Source organism: Capra hircus, chromosome 25 (assembly GCF_001704415.2).
Source record: "Capra hircus breed San Clemente chromosome 25, ASM170441v1, whole genome shotgun sequence".
NCBI lineage: Eukaryota > Metazoa > Chordata > Mammalia > Artiodactyla > Bovidae > Capra > Capra hircus.
This window is the reverse complement of record NC_030832.1, coordinates 36,724,845-36,746,599: the sequence shown is the minus strand read 5'-3', so window position 1 is coordinate 36,746,599 and position 21,755 is coordinate 36,724,845. Positions and strand designations below refer to the sequence as shown.

At 52.0% G+C, this 21,755-nt stretch overlaps 1 protein-coding gene across 1 annotated transcript in view; it reads left to right on the top strand.

Annotated features, from left to right (window-relative positions):
* Positions 6,405-21,755, top strand: part of ZAN (zonadhesin) — a 38,489-nt gene continuing 23,138 nt past the window's right edge. Inside the window, 18 exon segments of the mRNA XM_018039999.1 lie at positions 6,405-6,453; positions 7,773-7,829; positions 8,161-8,307; positions 8,486-8,757; positions 8,922-9,009; positions 10,038-10,190; positions 12,056-12,220; positions 12,494-12,585; positions 13,107-13,185; positions 13,276-13,422; positions 13,962-14,233; positions 14,537-14,657; positions 15,494-17,137; positions 17,846-18,030; positions 20,385-20,526; positions 20,687-20,803; positions 21,284-21,408; positions 21,563-21,708. Coding sequence (XP_017895488.1) covers positions 6,405-6,453; positions 7,773-7,829; positions 8,161-8,307; positions 8,486-8,757; positions 8,922-9,009; positions 10,038-10,190; positions 12,056-12,220; positions 12,494-12,585; positions 13,107-13,185; positions 13,276-13,422; positions 13,962-14,233; positions 14,537-14,657; positions 15,494-17,137; positions 17,846-18,030; positions 20,385-20,526; positions 20,687-20,803; positions 21,284-21,408; positions 21,563-21,708 — 4,001 coding nt within the window.

Here is a 21,755-nt window from a genome sequence, read left to right as displayed (position 1 = left end):
CTGTCCACTGGAACTTTATTCTTTTCTGCCTCTTCTCTGTGGCCCCTTCTTCTAATGCTATCATCCCAGCACCAGGCTTTCCCAGCGTACAAGCTCCCTCTAAGTCCAGCAGAACTTTTCTGGATGGTTACCATTAATGCTCCAACCTGAAGCTTGCAGAAGGGGCAGTAGATGGGGGTACAGCGGGAACCAGTTTCCCGGACGACAATCTCATTGGTCAGTCACTGCCCAGAGCTGCTGCAGGTAGTTCACTTATCCGACCTCATTGCATTCCTCACACGGCCCTGGGAGAATGTCACTGCAGTCATTCCCATGGTGCAGACCAAGAAGTAAGACAACTTGCACCTTATTCCTGTCACATAAGCCCTCTCAGCTCCTCTGGGATGGGGACACGGAACACACTCATTCAACCTCCACGCTTGATCCCCACTTCATTCTTCTTCTTTTTTTGTCCACATGGCATATGGGACTTTAGTTCCCTGAGCAAGGATAGAACCCATGCCCCCTGCACTGGAAGCAAGGAGTCCTAACCTAACCACCGGACCGCCAGGGAATTTCTACTTCTGATTTTACCCTTTCCCCCGACAGTCAACTTCAAATTCCTTCCCAGAAATAGTGTTTCAGCCGCAAACGGCAGAGAAAGACGTGTGCAGATGGCAAAAGTTGTCATGAAACTGGATGGGGAGTGATCGTGACCATTATCATACATGGGGTAGGGGGATTGCTCTTTCTGCTTATACGGCAAAACAAAGAAGTTAGCCTGCACCCCTGCAAATATGCTCAAGGGAGGGAATGTTTTGCAATCTGCAGCAGGAAAAAATATGAGCAGGTTGAGGGGTTGGAGGGTATTTGCCAAGTATCTGCGGGTGTGGGGTGGGGTGGGGGCCAAGCACCTGTGGGAGGAGTCAGCCCGAGTATTTTCACTCTGCCCAAAGCGGCTCCTGGGCTACAGTGCCCTCTTCAGGCCCTCTTGGGAAATGCTAGGGTAACCTACAAACTATAGGACCCTGAGGACTCCGACGACGCACATTGTGTGTGTGGAGGGGGGGGTTGGGGTGGGGCGACTCATGGTTTCCACACATGCCATCTGGTTCTTACTCCACCTCTGTGAATCAGGAAGAATGGAATCGCTCTTTCTTGCTGGCAAAAATGAAGAGACTTATCCTGAAGTCCAGGAAATCCAGTTAGTAAGTCACGGCGGGAAACTGAACCTGAGATTTAGGACTCATAACCCCAAAGTCTTGTCCCTCTCCTGGCCTGAGTGCTGCCTAAACATCTGGATCTTTCTTCCTCCTGATCTTATTCCTCCACTTAGCTTCAGACTACTTATTGCTTTCAATTAAAAAAAAAAGAAGAAGAAGGAACTTCCCTAATGGTCCAGTGGTTAAGACTCTGTGCTCCCAATTTAGGGGGCACGGGTTCCATCCCTGGTCAGGAAATTAAGATCCCACATGCTGCATGGCATGGCCAAAAAATAAAATTTAAAAATTAAAAAAAAAAAGACTAACTAACAGAACCTGAAGTATATGACCTGAGTCAGGTGTGATGGGCGAGTAGGTTAAGAACATAATTTAAAAACATAATTTGTTTCACATTTATGGAGTTCTTACTGTGCGCCAGCCTTTGGACTAAGTACATGGAAAGCAGAAGTTCGGTCTGTGCTACTCATAGCCTGGTGTCCTCCTAGAGTGGACAAAAAGTCCCCTTGGGGCAAAAAGACCCGCTTTCTTCTGCACTGTTATAATGATGATGATTTGATGATTAACAACACATTAATCTCTGACACCTACAAGATCCCCTGTGATTCTCACCATCATTCCATGGAAGAGAACAGCAGGCATCATCCCCATTCATCAGAAGGGGAAACTAAAACCAAGTTCCTCCGGATGAGTGGTTGGGCAACTCTTCCAACTTCTGGGGTGGGACAGGCGCCAGCTCAGCCTGGTTCTGAGTCAGCGGGTTACATAACTGTTTCATGGAGATGCGTCCTGTTTGTAGAGGGCTTTGCCACTTCCAAAGTGCTGTCCCTGGCAGTCTCGCTTTCGCTCTCCTAACCTGATGAGGAAGGCAGAGACTGGAGGACACGGAGATCGGAGAGATCATGGATGGGTCTGGCTTGGGTCATAAGATACTGAAAGGAAGTGTCAGGACCAGGAGCCAGGCTCTCGGACTCTGGGTCCCTCTTCTGCTAGAAGCAAACCTCATGGGGAGAAGAGAAGAGGGAATGGACAGAGGGAAGAAAATAGCTTCAGTCAGTGAGGCGTGAATCCCAGGCACTTCTTGTTACCACTCTTTCCCAATCCATCCCCTGCCCCTGGTGCCCACTTCCTCCCAGGAAAAGTCGAAGGTGCCTACCACCCTTCCCACCATCCAAGCCTCCCAGCTCTGGGGCCCATGCCTGCAGCCCCAGCTCCCACTCTTGACTGCAGCCTCTTGGCCTGCACATCAGGCTGACCGAATGCATCTGCCTGACCCCGGCCTCCAGGCCACCTGGGTTTCTCCTGGGACTACTCAGTCCACTGACGTCCCGCAGTAGGTGACTGCTGCTGGAGCTGAGTTAGCAAAACGGGGCCTCTTAGACACTAGAATCTAGGCTGAAGGTTAACTATGTTATTCCCAGCTGGTCAAGGCTCATTCCTCCAAAATTCCATCATAAAACCTCGACCCTGTGAAAGATTATTGGCAACAGAAAAACAGCCTAATGGTTTCCCTGCCTGTGTGAATCACGTCCAAATGTCTATAAATCAAAAATTATGCCAACCACACACAATTTCTGTTTTTTTCATAATGATGTTTTTGTTTTTTGGCTGTGCCTCATGGCATGTGGGATCTTAGTTTCCCAACCAGGGATCAAACCTGTGCCCCTCGAATTAGGAGCGTGGAGCCTTAACCACTGGACCGCCAGGAAAGTGCCATGATTTTTTTAAAATAATCATTTTCTTTTTCTGGTTTCTTGCACACCTCAGCTATGCTGGTCTTTCTATCTTACAGATGAGGAAACTGAGGACCAGAGTGGGTGAACAAAGGGTCCAAAGCCACACAGGGAAGCCAGGGGGGGCTGCATTCCCTGGAGTTATTCCCTGGTTTGTCCGCATCCCAAGGTCACCCACACCTATTCCTACCACAGCCAGGCTTGTCAGGTGATAACGGCCCTGGGGCCTTGCCCGTTCTGACTCCCCCAAAAGCAGAGCTCCTCGCACACCACCATCCCTTCCTGTCCTGCCTGAGCACCAACCCCCAACCCCAGACAGGTTGGACGCTGTGACCGTCCAGCCCTGTGGCGCCAAAGAGAGGTCAGCAGGAGCGGCCCTCAGAGGACTTATTGACTAACCTGGAGGGGCTGGGGGTCAATGGGCTTCTGCTGCTTGTCCCTGGGTTAACCCTTTCCTGGCTCTGTCCCTCTTATTGATCGTTTTCCTAACCTGCTCTGGTTTTTTGTTTTGTTTCGTCTTGGCTGCACCGCCAGACATGAGGAACTTCCCCAACCAAGGACTGGACCAGTGCCCCCTGCAGTGGAAGCTCAGAGTCTTAATCACTGGACCATCAGGGAAGTCCTCTCCTAAGCTGCTCTGGAGGAAGGGGAGATCGGTGTTTGGGCTGGGCATTCTGTGTACCCCCAGCTTTGGAGCAAAAGGACAGAGGATCTCTTTTCTGGGGTTGGGCCCTGAGTGTGCTCATTTAGGCAGAAGGAGTCCCTGGAATTCTGAAGGGAGTTGGGACTTCCCTCTCCAACACCTGGAGCAGGGCAGTACCAGCCCCTCCCTGACAGCTTAGGAGGATGGCCAGCCCAGACAACCCTGTCATGTGTTAGGGCCCAAGGCCAGGCACCCTGGACACAGATTTGATAGTACGGAGTGGCGGAAGGAATGAAACTGAAGTTTACTAGGAGCACCGCGGGTGCGATACAGGAACTTGGGCTCGTGAGAGTTGAGCTCTGGACAGCCCTCCAGCCAGGATACAGCCATGAGAGTCAATGGGGTTTTTAAAAAGTGGCAAAGCCACCCTCTTATCTGCATTCTCGTGTAGACTTCCTGTTGATGAAACTGATGAAGGTAGATCTGCTCTGACTGGGGTGTGACTCCACCCCCTGTTGGATACACTTCTAGGAACCATGGGACTTGGCAGGACACTGAGTAGGTACAATGCTGGACAACTGACATCATTTCTCTCGAGTATCAGTTTTCACATGAGGAAAATGAGGACAATAATTTTGCAATGAACAGAACATGAGATTCTACAGACAGCCAACAAGCGCATGAAAAGATGCTCAGCATCGTTAATCATTAGAGAAATGCAAATCAAAACAACAACACTTCACTCCGGTCAGAATGGCCATCATTAAAAAAAAAAATGCACAAATAGCAACTGCTGGAGAAGGCATGGAGAAAAGGGAATCCTCATACACTATTGGTGGGAATGTAAACTGGGGCAGCCACTATGGAAACCAGTGCGGAGTTTCCTCAAAAAACTGAAAGTAGAGTTGCCATATAATCCAGCAATCAGACTCCTGAGCATATATCTGGACAAAACCGTAACTCAAAAAGATACACCCACGCCTACGTTCATAGCAGCACTAGTCACAATAGCCAAGACACGGAAACCAGTTGAATGTCCACCAATAGATGAATGGATTAAAAAGATAAGGTACATGTATATAACGGAATACTACTCAGCCATAAAGAAAGTGAAATAATGCCATTTGCGGCAACATGGATGGACCTAGAGATTATAGTACTAAGTAAAGTCAGAGAGAGAAAGACAGATACCTTAAGCGATCATTTATACGTAGAATCTAAAGAAATGACACAGACAAACTCATCTATGAAACAGAAACAGATGAAAGAGACTCACATAGAGAACAAATCTGTGTTTGCCAACGGGGAGGAATGGAGTGGGAGTTTGGGGTTAGCAGATACAAGGTATTATCTATAGGATGGATAAACAACAAGATCCTACCATATAGCACAGGGAACTATATTCAATATCTTATGATAAACCATAATGGAAAAGATATAAAAAAGAATATATGTATAACTGAATCACTTTGCCGTGCAGCCACAAAATATTCCTTCATATAAATAATATTTCTTAATACAATCCAACCATCCATCTGGCAAACATTTGCGTGCATGCTAAGTCATTTCATTCACATCTGACTCTTCACAACCCTGTGGACTATAGCCTGCCAGGCTCCTCTGTCCAGGGGATTCTCCAGGCAAGAATACTGGACTGGGTTGCCACGTCCTCCTCCAGGGGATTTTCCTGATCTGGGGATTGAATCCACATCTCTTGCATTGTTAGGTCTCCTGCACAAGCCCAGCAAACATTTAGGTAACCTTGATTTTTCCTTCCTATTGTAAATGATGCTGCAATTGACATCTTTAAGGCATGTATATCTTTGTGAAAATACACACATATTTCTGCAGATAAACTCCTAGAAAGGTATATTGGATCCAAGATAAACACATTTGAAAGTTGAATAGTCATTGTCAAATTACCTTCTAAGACGCTTTCGCCAACATAGTCTTAGCATCAATGTGTCTACCTGCACCATGACCAACACTCAATGCTTCAATCCTTTGAACTGTTGCCAACATGAAAATTGTAGTCTTGATCAACATTTCCCTTATGACGATGGAAGCAGAACCTCTTTTCCAGTGTTTCCTGGCTCCTTGTAGGTCTTCCTGTGTGACTTGTCTTTTTCAATTCTTTGCCAAGAAGCATTTCCAGTCCTCGCTTCGCTCCATCTTTCTGTTGCCTTCGCCCCTGTTGCCAGCTGTGTAGAACTTTAGGTTTGAAATGGTTGGAATTCTGCAGACAATGTTCCACTGGATCTCAGAGTCCATGGTTACTATTGAAAATTCTGGTGCCATGCTGATTCCTGATCTTTAGTACGTGACCTGCTTTTTTCTGTCTGAAAGTGTTTGGGAATGTTCTCTTCAGCCCTGACGGTCTGAGATTTCATGAGACACCTTTCATGGGTCTCTTTGCATTTGTCGGAATGGACCCCTTTTAATCAAGAGACTCATCTGTCAGTTCTGGGGAATCTTCTTCTGTGTTTTTTCTTAAGTAATTTCTTTTCCTTTGTTATTTCCTTTCTGGACTCTCCCGGTTGAACGGCAGTCATCCTGGACCGAGTCTCTCTCTCGCTTTTCTCCCTCCCTTTCTTCCCCTCTCTCTTCTTCTCACTTTATTTCTCTGGATTTCAGCGTTGAACTCTTCTGTAAGGGTCTAGGTTTCGGTTCTCGTAGTTTTCATTTCCCAGAGCATTCTTGTCTCCTCTGTGCAGTTTCCATGGCTTCCTCAGTAGGACGCCAAGCGAGGAGGGGCAGGGGGCGATAAGGGGGCCTGGGCTCCTCACTCTGCCTTCCTCCTCTCCCCGAGAGCCGCCTCTGAGGTCCCGCATGGCTCCTCCAGTCTGGACTCTGGTGCTGCTGCTGGGGGCTGCCTGGGGCCAGGGCCACATGCCGGCCCCCGCCTGGTAAGCTGGGCTCAGGGGGGGATTGGGGGTGCCTCTAAGGAAGAAAGTGAGGGGCAAAGCTGGAAAGGACAAGCAGGCTGGTAATGAATGGTGTGGCCCCGGGGAGGAAGGAGGGCCCCCCTGATGGGTGTTCGGAGGCTCGGAACAGAAGCAGGCTGGGCCCTGCAGCCCACTGAGCCTGGACCTGGGGGGTGTGAGCCACTGAGCAGAAGCGGGACAGAGGTGAAGTGTGAGGGGACAGGGAGGAGGTGCAGAGCTCGGGAGACAGGTCTGGGGGTGGCGGGGGAGGACAGAGAGGGTGGGTTCTCAGAAAATGAACAAAACCCAGGGCAGAGCCAGTGGACAGAGACACAGCAAGTAGGAAGCAGCAACAGATGAGGGATGGCTTGGTGTCCTGGAGCTTGTTTGAGAGGATATTTTTAACATTGATCGGTTTGGCTGTGCCGGGTCCTAGCTGTGGCACTGGGGATTTTCATCGCGTCATGCGGGCTCAGGCACTGTGGCACGTGGGCTTCGTCGTTGCCGCACGCAGGCGTCGTTGCCACACCCAGGCATAGTTTCCCCACGGAGGCATGGTTGCCCCACGGCATGTGGGATCTAGTTCCCCAAGCAGGGATCGAACCCTAGGCCCCTGCATTGGAAGGCAGATTCTTAACCACTAAACCACCAGGGAAGTCCCATGTTTGAAGGGATATGAACAAGCAGGACTTGAACTACTAAAACAGCTGTTCTACGTGGCCCGCGCCACCTGGGGAAAGGCCACTGGCTTCTCTGTGGAATCTGTAAGATGTCACTGGTCTGTGTGTTCAGTCAGGGCAGGACCGTGCCCACCACCCAACTGGCAACACCAGACCCATATGGTCCCTACTCTGCGGAGGAAACTTGGGCAACAAACAGCACAGGAAAACCTCAACCTGAAAGAAAGAGATGCCTCAGATGTAAACTCTCAGGTGCTGTGTGAGAATCCCTGCACAGAGAAACTGGCTCTTCTCATGTTAGAGAACCATGCGCGACACCCGGGGCACAGGGGGCAGAGGGAGCCAGAGGGGACGTGAGGAACTTGGAGGGGAGGTGCTTTTTAGGAGACAGATGACAAGGTGAGAAGGCTGTGAGTGACCTTTTTGAAAACACTCAAGTAAGTGTATGTTCCCTGCATACACGTTGATACGATATGGATAAAAAGAAAGGAACAAAGTTCCAGAAAGCTCACAGTCGTGGAGGCTTAGCAGTTCTTGGCAATGAAAAGAACTACATTTTTCCCCCCTCTTTCTCTGTCTTTCCAAATCAACCCCAAGGAAAGAGAAGCCTCCAGACTGGAAGCCCCTTGCTCGAAGCTCACGGGAGAACTGTGAGTTGAAACCTGGGACTGCTCGGACCTCCTGTCCCTCCCAGGGGCGGCCACCCCAGGTGCCCTCAGCCCTGCGTTGACATGAACATGTAATAAATATGTGAAGGGCGGCCCTCAGAGGATGGAGAGTGGAGGGATCCAGGGAGGAGCAGAGAACAAACCTTGCCTGAAAGGCTCATATTCAAATGAACAACAGCAAGGGAGGAGGCTGCCTAGACAAGCCTGCCTGCCTGGGACCTCAGTTTGCCACCCCCGACCTAGACATCCTGCCCGCCCCTGCACACACCACCGGGGTTGGCTCTGCACGCAGGCTCCCCTCTCCTCTCCCCAGCCATTCTCACCCAGTGTGATTTTGAGGATGACTCCAGACCCCTCTGTGATTGGAGCCAAGTGACTAAAGACGATGGAGACTGGACTCGAGAAAGCAGGCCCTCCTTCGCCAGTGGCACTGCCCCTCCCGGGGGGTACCCCAGTGGAGGTGAGGAGGCTGAAGGTTTAGGGAGGCAGCTGGAAGGTGGACACGGGCAGGTCTGGGTGCAGGGAGCCGGCCGGAAGTAGGTGCTAGGGCTCTGGGAAGGGGCTGGGGGGGGCAGCCCTTGGTGGGGGTGGGGTGGGGGTGGGCAAGGCTTCACCGTTCAGGGCTCTGCCTCCCCCAGAGGGCTACTACCTGCACATGGACTCCAGCGCCTTCCACCCGGGCGGGGTGGCCCGCCTGCGAAGCCCCGCCATATGGGAGCAGGGCCCCCTCTGCGTGCGCTTCGCCTTCTACATGTTTGGGCTGTCGTGGGGCGCCCAGCTCAAGCTGTGGCTGGCCTCGGGCACCAAGGGCAAGCACCCCAACCTGCTGTGGAAACACGTGAACACGCAAAGCCCCTCCTGGATCCCCACCGCCGTCACGGTGCCTCTGGGGCTCGTCCTGCCCAGCCGGGTGAGGCTGCAGGCAGAGTCTGGGGTCCCCATGGGAATCTGGGTGTTGGGCAGGGGGTCCAGGAGGGGGCACGGGGGTGGGGGAGCTTCTGAATTCAGGCAGGAAACAGGGAGCCCAAGGTAAAGAGGCTCATGGGGCGGGTGGCCCCCTCCTCCCTCCCACAGCTGACATTCGAAGGCGTGTGGGGCAGCACGACTTATCTGGACATCGCTCTGGACGCTATCTCCATCCATCGGGGCTCTTGCAATCGAGGTAAGCCCACACCCCGCTCCTCTCTCTCCTCACCCTTTGTGCAGGTGCCCAGGTGGCAGGACTCGCTCAGGGACCGTGACCCTGGCTTCTCCCAGACTTAGGGCGACTTGCTTCCATCTACCTCCACACCCCACACCTGATTCCTGAAGCTGCCACGTCTGAAGACAGGTTCTCCTGAAACACATAACTGGGGCGACACCTGTCCTAAAGTGACCGGCCTTTCTGGTTTGCCTGGGGCTGTGCCTGTGTTAGCACCAAAAGTCCTGCATCCCAGGAAACCCTCAGTCTCTGACAAACATGGGTGTCTGGTCGACCTGGCTGTAATTAATACCCCAGATCCATTCAGAATTGGCTCTCTAAGCTCATGTTTGAGATTCGAGGGGACTAAATTCAAAGGAAAGAATATTCCAGAAGGTGCATGCGAGGAACTAACACTTACTGAACACAGACACTGTGCAAGATGCTCCTGCATGTGATGTAACTTACAACAGGCCGGTGCTCTTGCTACCAGCTTATTGATGGGGAAACTGAGGCCTGGACGACTTAAGTAACCTGTGGCGGGAACACAGCTGCTGGGGAGCGGGACTGAATCTGCCTGGCAAGCCGGCAGTGGTAACATCAGGACCCAGGTTGGGACTCAGGAATCTGACTCCAGACTGAGGCAATCTTTTCTCACTCTCTCTCTTTTTTTTTTTTTTGATTTTTATTTTATATGGTAGTATTGGACTTCCCAGGTGGCACTAGTGGTAAAGAACCTACCTGCCAATGCAGGAGATTCCAGAGATGGAGGTTCGATCCCTGGGTTGGGAAGATCCCCTGGAGGAGGGCATGGCAACCCACTCCAGTGTTCACGCCTGGAGAATCCCATGGACAGAGGAGCCTGGCGGGCTACAGTCCACAGGGTCGCAGAGTCAGACACGACTGAAGGGACTGAGCATGCGCGCACACACGGGGGTGTAGCTGATTCGTGATGTTGCGTCTGAGGCGCACTTTTCTGAACTGCCTCCCTCCTCCTTTCTTTCCCTCAGTCTGCTTGATGCAGACATGCAACTTTGACACTCTAAAAGATCTCTGCGGCTGGAGCTGGATCTCGACGGCCTCTGGGGCCAAGTGGGTCCAGAAGAAGGGGCCGACGGGGGTGCTGGACGTGGGGCCCGAGGGAGACTTCTCTAGCCCTGGGGGTGAGTAATGGCTACGCTTCTGTCCTCTGACTTTCTGAGCTTTTAGAGATCTCTGCAGGCATTTACAATGCTTGCCTGACCACACTACAGTAACTCCCTTGGGATGGAGTTACCTCCAACCTCCATCAGCTTAAGTTACAGGGCAGAAAGCAAACTCTAAGCGCCCAGCCAGCTCTCCCCCATTGCTACCCCCAAAGCTCTACCCGGCAGAGCTCCACCCTCTCCTCACCTCTTTTCCCTGTCACCCTTCCTTCTTCATTCATCCAACAAACATTTATTGAGCACCTACGTTGCGCCAGGTACTGTCCCACACCAGAGGGTGGTTGTGGGAGGAGATGGGGGGACAGTTCCTGAAACAATGAAGAAGTAAATTATACAGTTATAGGATGACCAGTGCTGTCAGGAGGAAAAAAATTGAACAAATAAGGGGATTGGGAGCAGGGTAGGCTGGGATATAAGTTTTAAATAGGGTGGTCAGAGGAAGTCTCACAGAGGTTGAGCACAAACTTTTAGGAGGTGAGGGAGAGGGGCATGAAATTATTGAGGGAAAGAACATTCTAAGCAAAGGGGCTAGGCTTGCAAAGACCCTGACGGGGCAGTGGATTAGGGGGTGGGTGTTGAAGCACAGCAAGGAGCCACATGCCTGGGATGGAGATGAGCCCAGATGGGTCCTCGGAGGTTCAGACCGCTTGGAGCCTTGAAGGCCATTGTCAGGACTGACTGTGGCCTTCGTTCTACACGGATGCGGGAGCCGTTGCAGGACCAGGGGAGTGGCCTGCTCTGACTTACATTTAAAAGGATCACCAGCTTGGTTTTGTACTGGAATCCACTGAAGGGACAGGGCAAGGGCAGAGTCCATTCTTCTCCATCCTTCCCTCTGATCCCCTCATCTGATCTTTTCTGCTGCCTGCGGTTTGCCTTCTAGAAAGACTTGGAGAAAACCCCACCTCACCTGCATACTAAGACCGTGGAGAGCAGGGCCAGCCCATCTCTACATCTCCCTCAGCATTTAGCACTATACCTTATGCCCAGCAGTTTCAGCAAATGTTATTGGGGGTTCCCTTCTGTGTTTTCTCTCCTCCTTTTTCCATCTTGCTTCCTTATGTTTTCCCGTCGTTCTTCCCTTCTTCTCCTGCATCTTCTTCTCCACTTCTCAGACGTCCCAGTATCAACGCTTGTTGCTTTCTTTCACCCTTCTACCCCTTCCCTCCTCCTTCCCTGTTGGCTCCTTTCTTTTCTCAGGCCCGCTTCCTGCCATTCTCTCCATTTCAGCCTTCTTCTCTCCTCTGCAAAGCTCACCTTTCTCGGGGGCTCCCTGGGCCAAGCGTGCTCTCCAGGTAGAAGTCCTTGGGTGTTGTGACACATACCTCCTTTATCCACACCCCTCCGTGGCACCCTCCTCCTGCAGCCCAGCTTCCAGGCTACCTACCAGTTATATCACGGAGCGAGGTCCAGGCTGATTGGCTGCCTGAGCTGGTGGGCTGGTGGGGGTGTGGCTGGGTGAGGACATCCCTGCCAGTCAGCATCATACCCGCACTCTCACCATGCTGTGTGAGTCACTTATATCCAGTGGCTCAAGACAAGGAAGGGGATGTGACTCTGAGGGGACCTCAAGCATCAGAATCCAAAGGACGAGTCTCTGACTGTTGCTTCTGACAAGATGCCGCGTTTCCTGTGTCCTCATCTCGACCTGCCAAGCATTTCTGGAAGAATCCAAGGCTTCAGCCATTCGTGTGATGGGTGTAGGCTCACCTCGGTGCTGGCTTATCCTTGGCAGCTGTTAAAGCTCCCCAGGGCTAGGCTCCCTGCCCCTGCAGCCCCTAGCCCTGGGTCACTCTCCACTTTACTGATCTTTTCCTCCCCAGATGGCTATTACATGCTCCTGGACCCCAAGAATGCAAAAGCGAGTCAGAAATCTGTCCTCCTGAGCCCCCTGATCCAGTCCTCTGGCTGCCTGAGTCTCTCCTTTCACTACGTCCTCCGTGGCCGGTCTCCCGGCGCAGGCTTCACGGCCTACGCATCTGTCTTGGGTGAGAAAGGCAGTGTCACGGGATTCACACTGTCCTGAGGCTCTTTTCCCAGGGTTGGGTTGACGAGGAAATGAGGGGCATTCTCCAGGGTCTGGGGAAATCTGGGATACCAGGAAGATGATTCCGAGGGGTGGAATTTGGGAGTGGGGAAGGCACGAGCTTCTGGAAAAACAGATTTTAAAAAACCACGAGAGTGAGAGAAAAGGATGTGCTGAGAACCTACTCCAGGTATTCCCTCGGCTACTCATCCTTCTTGGGTTCCCTCCATCGTAGGCAGCATCCGGAAACACACCATCTTCTCAGGACAACCTGGACCCAACTGGCAGCCTGTCTCTGTCAATTACACAGGCCAGGGACAGATTCAGGTATAGAGCAGTAAGGGGTCAGGTCTCCTTTCATGGGAGGCTTGCTCAATATTGACATGGATTGAGAGTCTGGGCCCTGGAAGCTGGGTGGCTGGGTCCCTGTATAGAGTAAAACCAGATGGAGGGGGCTGAGCTTTTAGGCAGGGCTTCCCTGGAAGCTCAGCTGGTAAAGAATCCGCCTGCCGTGCAGGAGAGCCCAGTTCGATTCCTGGGTTTAGAAGATCCCCTGGAGAAGGGATAGGCTACCCACTCCAGTATTCTTGGGCTTCCCTGTTGGTTCAGATAGTAAAGAATCCACCTGCAATGCAGGAGACCTGGGTTCAATCCCTGGGTTGGGAAGATCCCCTGGAGGAGAGCATGGCAACTCACTCTAGTATTCTTGCCTGAGGAATCCCTATAGACAGATGAGCCTGGCAAGCTACAGCCTATGGGGTTGCAGAGCTGGACAGGACTGAGCGACTAGGCACACAGAGCGTTTACGCTGTTTTCTCACTCCCGGCCCCTTCTCCCTCTCTCTTCAGTTCACCTTGGTGGGCGTGTTTGCCAAGATCCCAGAGCCAGCAGTGGCTGTGGATGCAATCAGCATTGCTCCCTGTGGGGGTGAGAGGGGCTCGGAGAACAGGGGTAGGGGTTGAGGGGGAACAGAAAGCATGGCGCAGATTTCTCGGACCTCCCATTCTGATCCCCCAGAGAGCTTTCCTCAGTGTGACTTTGAAGACAAGGACCACCCCTTCTGTGACTGGGTCCAGGTATTACAGGATGGCGGACGCTGGACCCAGGGAAGTGCAAATACGCTCATCCATGGCACAGGTCCCTTCGGAATTTCCCTCAGTGGAGGTGAGGAGATGGAGGCGCCCTCAAGGCAATGAGTTCCTGAATCTGCTCACAGCTAGTGGGCGGCTGGTGTGACTGACACCAAATGTAGGTGGTGAGAATCAACCATGGGGTGTTTACTGGAAAGCGGTCATGGGGCCAGAGCTCTGGAGGCGACGGAGGTAGAATGAGTTGAGGATTATTATGTTCTGGGTTCACTTGAAAACCTCCTAAAAAATCCTGGCATCCCATTTCTCATTGAGCCCAAGGCCTCAAAATCCACTGTTATTTTCGGTCAAGGCATTTACTGATGCAGCCAGTACAGGAATCTGGGCTGCTGGTTTGGTTTTCCCTTTCTTTGTGATCCTGCCTTCTTCCAGTGAGAAATCTACAAACAGCAGGAATCCAAAGAAAACAACAAACCAACAAAAACGCCCACTGCGACGTGGGGAGTGTGGGTGTTTGCGTCTCACCCCTATTTGGAAAGCAAGGTGCCGCTCAGGAAAGCACAGGCCTTGTCTGGTGGCAGCTTCTCACCTTGTCCGTTCCCTTCTTATCCCCAGAAAGTCACTTCGTCTACCTTGAGGCTGACAAGTTCTCCCAGGAAGGCCAGTCTTACAAACTGGTGAGCCGGCCCTTCTGCGCCCCAGGTGCCATCTGTGTGGCGTTCTCCTACCACATGGATGGCCGCGGAAAGGGCACGAAGCTCAGGCTTCTGCTGGGGAGCCCTGCAGGCAGCCCCCCAAGTTCTCTCTGGGAACGAGTTGGGTCTCAGGGCCCTGACTGGCTGAACGATTCCATGGCCATCCCTTCGGGACATCAACAACCTATGCAGGTGAGAGACAGGGAGAGTCACCGGATGAGCGTCGCTATGGGGCTGGAGAGGGGGTGAACGGCTGGGGTCCGGGAGCGCCCCAGGACTGTGAGGATGGATCTCTGGAGGAAGGGCGGAGCAGAGGGTACTCTGTGTTCCCCACCAGGCTCTCCAGCCCCTGGGAAGGCCAGGGCCCACGTTGCGCTGTTGAGGCTAGAATAAGGCGACATCTTGGTGGAAGACAGACCCTCTGCCAGAGAGTCGCCGCCTTGCCAGGCCTTCACTTCTAACTTTCTCTTGCTTTTTTCTCCCTTGGACCTTCAGCTGATGTTTGAGGTCGAGAGGGGCTCCCACGCTGCCTTCGTCGTTGCTTTGGGTTTCATCTTCATCAGTCAGGGGACCTGTCGAGGTAGGACAGGACCCCAGGCCCCGGAAAAGGGGCCACGCTCTGGCATGAGCAGCACTCGGGCCTCTCTGCACACGCTGTTCACAGCTTATTGATCAGACGCTTAGGAATGCGGCCTCTGTCACCCGAGCGTTACTGACTGGAGATGTTTCAATACTCACTTACATAACAAATTGCTGGCCACAGGCATTCAGTTCTGCAAACACCAACACTGCCCCCCCCAACCCCCCCACTGCCGCTACCCTTTCAATAATGTGTTAAAATGCAAGTCCTCTTTTGTGTCCTGGTGGCTCAGCTGGTAAAGAATTCGCCTGCAATGCAGGAGACCCAGGTTCAATCCCTGAGTCAGGAAGATCCCTTGGAGAAGGGATAGGCTACCCACTGCACTATTCTTGCCTGAAGAATTCCATGGATGGAGGAGCCTTGTGAGCTACAGTCCACGGGGTCGAAAAGAGTCAGACACAACTGAGCGACTAACACTTTTGTGTCCAAGGCCTCACAAAGCTTTGTCTTCTGTGTCCTGCCCACCTGTACCTTCCTGGCCTCATTGGAATGCTTGCTTGAATGAATGTGACTTTGGTGCCATGGATTTTGGTGGTTGGACCCCTTACCTAGTGAGTGGTGAGCCTGAAGGGAAGGCTGACATCCCATTTGTTTTGTTTCCCAAACCCAGGGCAAGAGCAGACATATATTAGGGGCAGTTTTTGTTGAGTGTTGAGTGAGTGGAGATTGGGTTGGGACTAGAAGAGGTGTGACAAAGTTACCCACTCCAATTAGATGGGGGTCAAGATGGGGGTGGTGTGGCATTGACTAAACTCCAGGAATTTTTTTCTTTACAGGACCTGCATCTACAGTGCTCCCTCCCAAACCTCTAGGTCCCCCTACTGGCCCTTCTGAAACCCCTGCCCACACAGAAAAACCTGTGACCTCTGAAGAAACATCTACCACCTCCAGTGAAATATCCCCTGTCCCCACAGAAAAACCTGTGGTTCCCTCAGAAAAGCTGACTGTTCCCACAGAAAGACCTACAGTTCCCCCAGAAAAGCCCACCATCCTCCCTGAAGGACCCACCTTCCTTCCTGAAGGGCCCACCATCCCCACAGAAAAGCCCACTGTCCCCACCGAAAAGACCACCATTCCCACTGAAAAAACAACCATCCCCACAGAAAAAGTCACTGTCCCCACAGAAAAGACCACCATTCCCACTAATAAGACCACTATCCCCACAGAAAAACCTACCATCCTCACTGAAGAACCCACCTTCCTACCTGAATGGCCCCTTTTCCCTAGTGAATGGCCCCCTGTCCCTACAGAAAAACCCATGGTCCCCACTGAAAGGACCACCATTCCCACAGAAAAAACAACCATCCCCACAGAAAAATCCACTGTCCCCACTGAAAAGACCACCATTCCCACAGAAAAAACCACTGTCCACACCAAAAAGTCCACCATTTCCACTGAAAAAACAACCATCTGCACAGAAAAAACCACTGTCCCCACTGAAAAAACAACTGTCTCCACAGAAAAAACCACCATTCCCACTGAAAAGACCACCATTCCCACAGAAAAATCCACTGTCCCCACTGAAAAAACAACCATCTCCACAGAAAAAACCACCATTCCCACTGAAAAGACGACCATTCCCACAGAAAAAACCACCATTCCCACTGAAAAGACGACCATTCCCACAGAAAAAACCACCATTCCCACTGAAAAGACCACCATTCCCACAGAAAAATCCACTGTCCCCACTGAAAAAACAACCATCTCCACAGAAAAAACCACCATTCCCACTGAAAAGACCACCATTCCCACAGAAAAAACCACTGTCCCCACTGAAAAAACAACCGTATCCACAGAAAAAACCACCATTCCCACTGAAAAGACCACCATTCCCACAGAAAAAACCACTGTCCCCACTGAAAAAACAACCGTCTCCACAGAAAAAACCACCATTCCCACTGAAAAGACCACCATTCCCACAGAAAAATCCACTGTCCCCACTGAAAAAACAACCATCTCCACAGAAAAAAACACCATTCCCACTGAAAAGACCACCATTCCCACTGAAAAAACAACGATCTCCACAGAAAAAACCACTGTCCCCACCAAAAAGACCACCATTCCCACTGAAAAGACCACCATTCCCACTGAAAAAACAACGATCTCCACAGAAAAAACCACTGTCCCCACCGAAAAGACCACCATTTCCACAGAAAAAACCACTGTCCCCACCAAAAAGACCACCATTCCCACAGAAAAAACCACTGTCCCCACCGAAAAGTCTACCATTCCCACTAAAAAGACCACTATTCCCACAGAAAAAACCACTGTCCCCACCAAAAAGACCACCATCCCCACAGAAAAGCCCACTGTCCCCACTGAAAGGCCCACAACTCCCATGACACCCCAGCCCAGCCCAGCTCTTGTACCCACTCAGCTGACAGTCTTCACGATGCCAAGTACCTCCATGACCCCTGTGACCCCGGCCACCACTACAACCCCGAGACCTACTCCCGGTATGTGGTGAAGCCTCGGACAAAGAGCTGGAAGTCAGAGACAGTGGTGAGGAGAGAGGGCTGGGGAAACGCATGCTGTGGAAAAGTGCAGTCTCAGAGGGAAGAGCAGCCAATCGTGGCGACTTTAGAAAGAAAGATGAGGACCACCTTGCTGAGGGCAAGGTGGGGGTGGGCGGGCGGGGGTGATGCTGGGGGTTGTTGGGAACCAGTCCCTGGACTTACTAGTGCTTCTTTTACTGAGGTATAATTCACTGCCGTCAAAGTTCATCCTTTAAGGTGTATGACTTGGTGGTTTTAGTGTGTTCATAAAATTGTGCAACCACCCTCCCTTTTCCATTTCAGGACATTTTGCATCACCTCAAAAAGAAAGCCCATATCCATCAGTAGGCGTTCCTTGTCCCCCAACCCCTCAGCCCCTGACCACCACAAACCTGCTTTCTGTCTCTATGGATTTGCCTGTTCTGGACAATTCATACACTGGGGATCATGTCATAGGTGGTCTTTTGTGACTGGCTTCTTTTTCTCAGCATGTGTTGTCAGGATTGTGGTTTATCCAGGTTGTGGTTTGTGTCAGGACTTCCTTCCTTTGAATGGCTGAGTAACATGGGCCTACTTCCTTGAGAAGAATGGTGGCCAGGTGGGGGGTTGCCGGGGAGAGGGGAGACAGGAGAAAAGCTGGAGATTTAATGGAGGCTGGTTTCCCCTCAGCCATGTGCCCCCCGAATGCCCACTATGAACGCTGTGCCTGCCCAGCATCCTGCCAGAGCCCCAAGCCCGCCTGTGGTCTCCTTTGCAAGCCTGGCTGTGTCTGCAATTCAGGCTTTCTGTTCCACGACTCCCGCTGCATCAATGCCTCTTCCTGCGATTGCTTCTACAATGAAAATTACTACAAGGTGAGACCTGAGGCTGTCCAGTTCCCCAGAGGGGGACTGTGAGCCGAACCCCTGGGGTCTGGTGCCACCTGCTCCTCAGATGGCATAAATTTGGACCCACAGGACATTCTCAAGGGGTCAGCTCTTGGGCAGTGATGACCTGGTGCTGGGGTCTTTCATTCATAGTTCCCCAGCCAGGGGTTGAACCCTCAACCCTTGCAGTGAAGGCGCAGAGGCTTAACCACTGGACTGCCAGGGAGGTCTCACGGCGTGTGGTTTTTGGTGGTCACTCTGTTCACACAATAAATATTTGTTAAGCGGTCACTTTGGCCCAGCCTGACTCTAGGCTGTGAGGAAGATCCTGCCGTCCTGAGGCCCTGTCCTCGGTGCTCCTGGAAGCTTTGAAATTTTTGTATTTCTCCATCCTGTACAGGCAGCCATGATGCACTAGACCCTAGACCAGCCAGGCATTGCAGGGCCCTTATCTCCATCCTGAGGAAAGTCAGGGGTCCCTGTGTATACAGAGAGCGCCGGACACTGAGTACATTCAGGCATTTTCAGGGCAGAATGAAGCATTCCAGAACCTTCTTCCAAAGGAACTTGCAGGGAATTCCCTGGTTGTCTAGTGGTTAGAACTCAGCACTTTCACTGACAGGGCCCTGGGTTCAATCCCTCATTGGGGAACTAAGATCTCAAAAGCTGAGAGATGAAGCCAAAACAAAACAAACAAACAAGGAATTTGCAGATTCTGATAGGATCTGTCAAAGGAGAGGTGATACTAGTCTTGTCTCTCCTTATTGATTGCCCCCGGGTGCCCCCAGAGTTTCTGGAGGCCGCCGGCCAGTGCTGTCCAGAAGGGACAGATTCAAGCCTCATATGGCACTTATGTGTCATGATAGCCACCTTAAAAAAAAGTATGGGACTTCCCTCACGATCCAGTGGTTAAGACCTCACCTTCCAATGCACGAGGATGCTGTTCAATCCCTGGTCAGGAAGCTAAGATCCCACAAGCCTTGGGGCCAAAAAAAAACCCAAAGCAAAACATAAAAAAGAAATATTGTAACAAATTCAGTAAAGACTTTAAAAATGGTCCACATCAAAAAAAATCTTGAAAAAAAACAAAGGTACAAGGAAACAGGTTAAATTAACTCCAATCATCTACCTATTTCAAAAGGTAATTAATAGTTATTAATGAGATTGTTTATGACTTTTTTTTCCCAATGAAGTCTTCAAAATCCAATGTGTATTTCACACTTAGAGCCATGTCAGTCTGCACCAGCTACATTTGAAGAGCTCAGTGGCCAGACGTGGGCTGCTGGCCATTATATTAAACCGAGCCGCTGAGAGTCAGGCTGATCTGAGTTGCAACCTGGCTCCGGCACTTGCTTGCTGAGTGACCCTGGGCAAGGTTCTCTCTTGATCTCTTCAAATCTGTTTCCATATCTATAAAACGTGCACAATAAGATTTTTTACCTCATATGGTTGCTGTGAAGATGAAATTAGGTCCCGACACAGACCAGTTTCTTAAATGTTAATTATTATTGTTAGCAACTTATGATAAATATAGTCAACCTATTAGATAAAACTGCAGTCAACTATTCATTGCTGAATAGTACATCTTCTCAGCTCTGGTGTTCTTCCCATGGAGCATCAGAGTTCCTGCTTGTCTCCTTGAGGGTGACTTCCTCCTCCAGCCCTCTTAACCTGTCTCCCAGGTGTCCCTGGTCAGTGTTGGGATTAGCTTCAGCAGTAGCTGGGATATAACCATCTGCTGATGTCAGAACCATCAGCGCCAGGCGTCTCTTCCCTCTGCCCTGGGAAACACATATGGATTTATGTTCACTTATAAATTCAATAAACGTAGTTGGGTACCTTCAACCCTCTTGGCATTGGGGTCACCATGAATAGCACAGGTTCACATTCTGGGGGAGAAGGAAGTATTCATTAAATGAGAACTCTTTGCCAGGCACTGTGGTATGTGTTGGGGCTGAGATGGCGAGTAAAGAAAGACACAGCCCCTTGTAGGGGAGCTTATCAAATAATCACAAAAATTAATATAAAAGTGCGGTTGTGTTAAGTCCTGGGAAGGAGAAGTACCCACAGCTAGTCGGGGTGGTCTGGAAGGTCTTCCTGAGAAGATAGCAACCCTTGCGCTGAACTCTGCTGGTTGTATGGGGAATGGTTTAGATGGGGGGAAGGGAGACAGGCTCCAACACAGCATGTGCAAAGGGCCTGGGGCGAGCAGGAATCTCTGCTAGGCAATGGGGAGAGGAGTCTGAACAAGGTGAGGTCTGCAGGAGGAGGGGATGAGACCATGGGATGAAACAGTCTTCCCAGGACTGGTACCCTTGTGACCCCAGCCCCCTTGCTCTCAGACAGGGACAGAGTGGTTCAGCCCCAACTGCACAGAACGTTGCCGCTGCCAGCCCGGCAGTCAGATAGAGTGCGAGCCCTACAAGTGCGGGACACACACAGTGTGCCAACTGAAGCATGGCCAGTACAGATGCCACCCCTATGGTGAGACCCCTCATGCTCTTCCCACCTGTCCCCGTGGGTGTGACACTGGGGTCCCCATCCCTTCCTTGGCCAGGGGAGCTGGGACCACTAGGTGGGTGAGGTGGCCATGGCGCCTGGCCTGGTAACCCAGCTTCACACATCCCCCATGTCCCCTCGGCAGACACTGCCACCTGCTTCGTCTATGGAGACCCTCATTACTTCACCTTCGACGGGAGGTACTTTAACTTCAGGGGCAAGTGCACCTACCTCTTGGCCCAACCCTGTGGCAACTCGACAGGTAGGACCCTGGAGCTGCCTCCCTTCCCCGTCCCCATGGCCTGGCCCTGGAGTCTGAGGTCGGGAGAGCTGGGCCTGGGAGCGCATGGGTCGGTGGGGAAGGGCCAGAGCTGATGATGGGGCAAGATGGGTGAGGACCGACTGCAGAGCGAGGGATGACACGTCCATCTGCAAAGCAGGACTTTCTCAGGACCAGACCGTGGGGAGAAGGCAGGTTAAGACTCCTCTCGGCATCAGTTGCTTCCTGGGCCTGCTTGGCCTCAGGGCGTGCCGGGCAGCGGCTGGGGTGGGGACGGCTTCTCGGGCACGCAGTCCCAAGCTGTTCTGGACGATGCCCCACTCCCGCTGGGGTCCTGTCTCCCCTCTGGCTTTATCCCCACAGGGTCGGGTGGGGTTGCCCCCCTCTGTGGGCGCTCAGAAATATTTCTGGAATGAGCGAGCCCCCTGGCGTTCTCCCCTGACCCCTACTCTCCCGGCCTAGAGCCGTTCTTCAGGGTGACGGTGAAGAATGAGGAGCGAGGACTGGAGGGCGTGTCCTGCCTGAGCAAGGTCTCTGTGACTCTATCAGAGACCACCATCACCCTGCTCAAGGGGAGACACACGCTGGTAAGGCCTCATCCGCCCAGCTCCCCCAGAGCGTTCCATGTGGAGCGGAAGAGGTCACGAGCACGGCGTGGGGTTGTGGGAGTCAGCTGGGGGCTCCTCCTTGATCCCCGGATCTGTCCCTCCTCTCCTCCCTCGGCCCTCCCCCACCTTCCAGGTTGGGGGTCAGCGAGTCACCCTCCCGGCCATACCTTCTGGAGGCGTCTTCTTGACTCCAAGCGGGCGGTTTGTGCAGCTGCAGACGGCGTTCGGTCTGCGGGTGAGATGGGATGGTGACCAGCAGCTGTATGTGCGTGTGCCCAGGTGAGGGGGCGACCCAGCGAGGTGGCTGCCACTCCTCCCACTCTGCC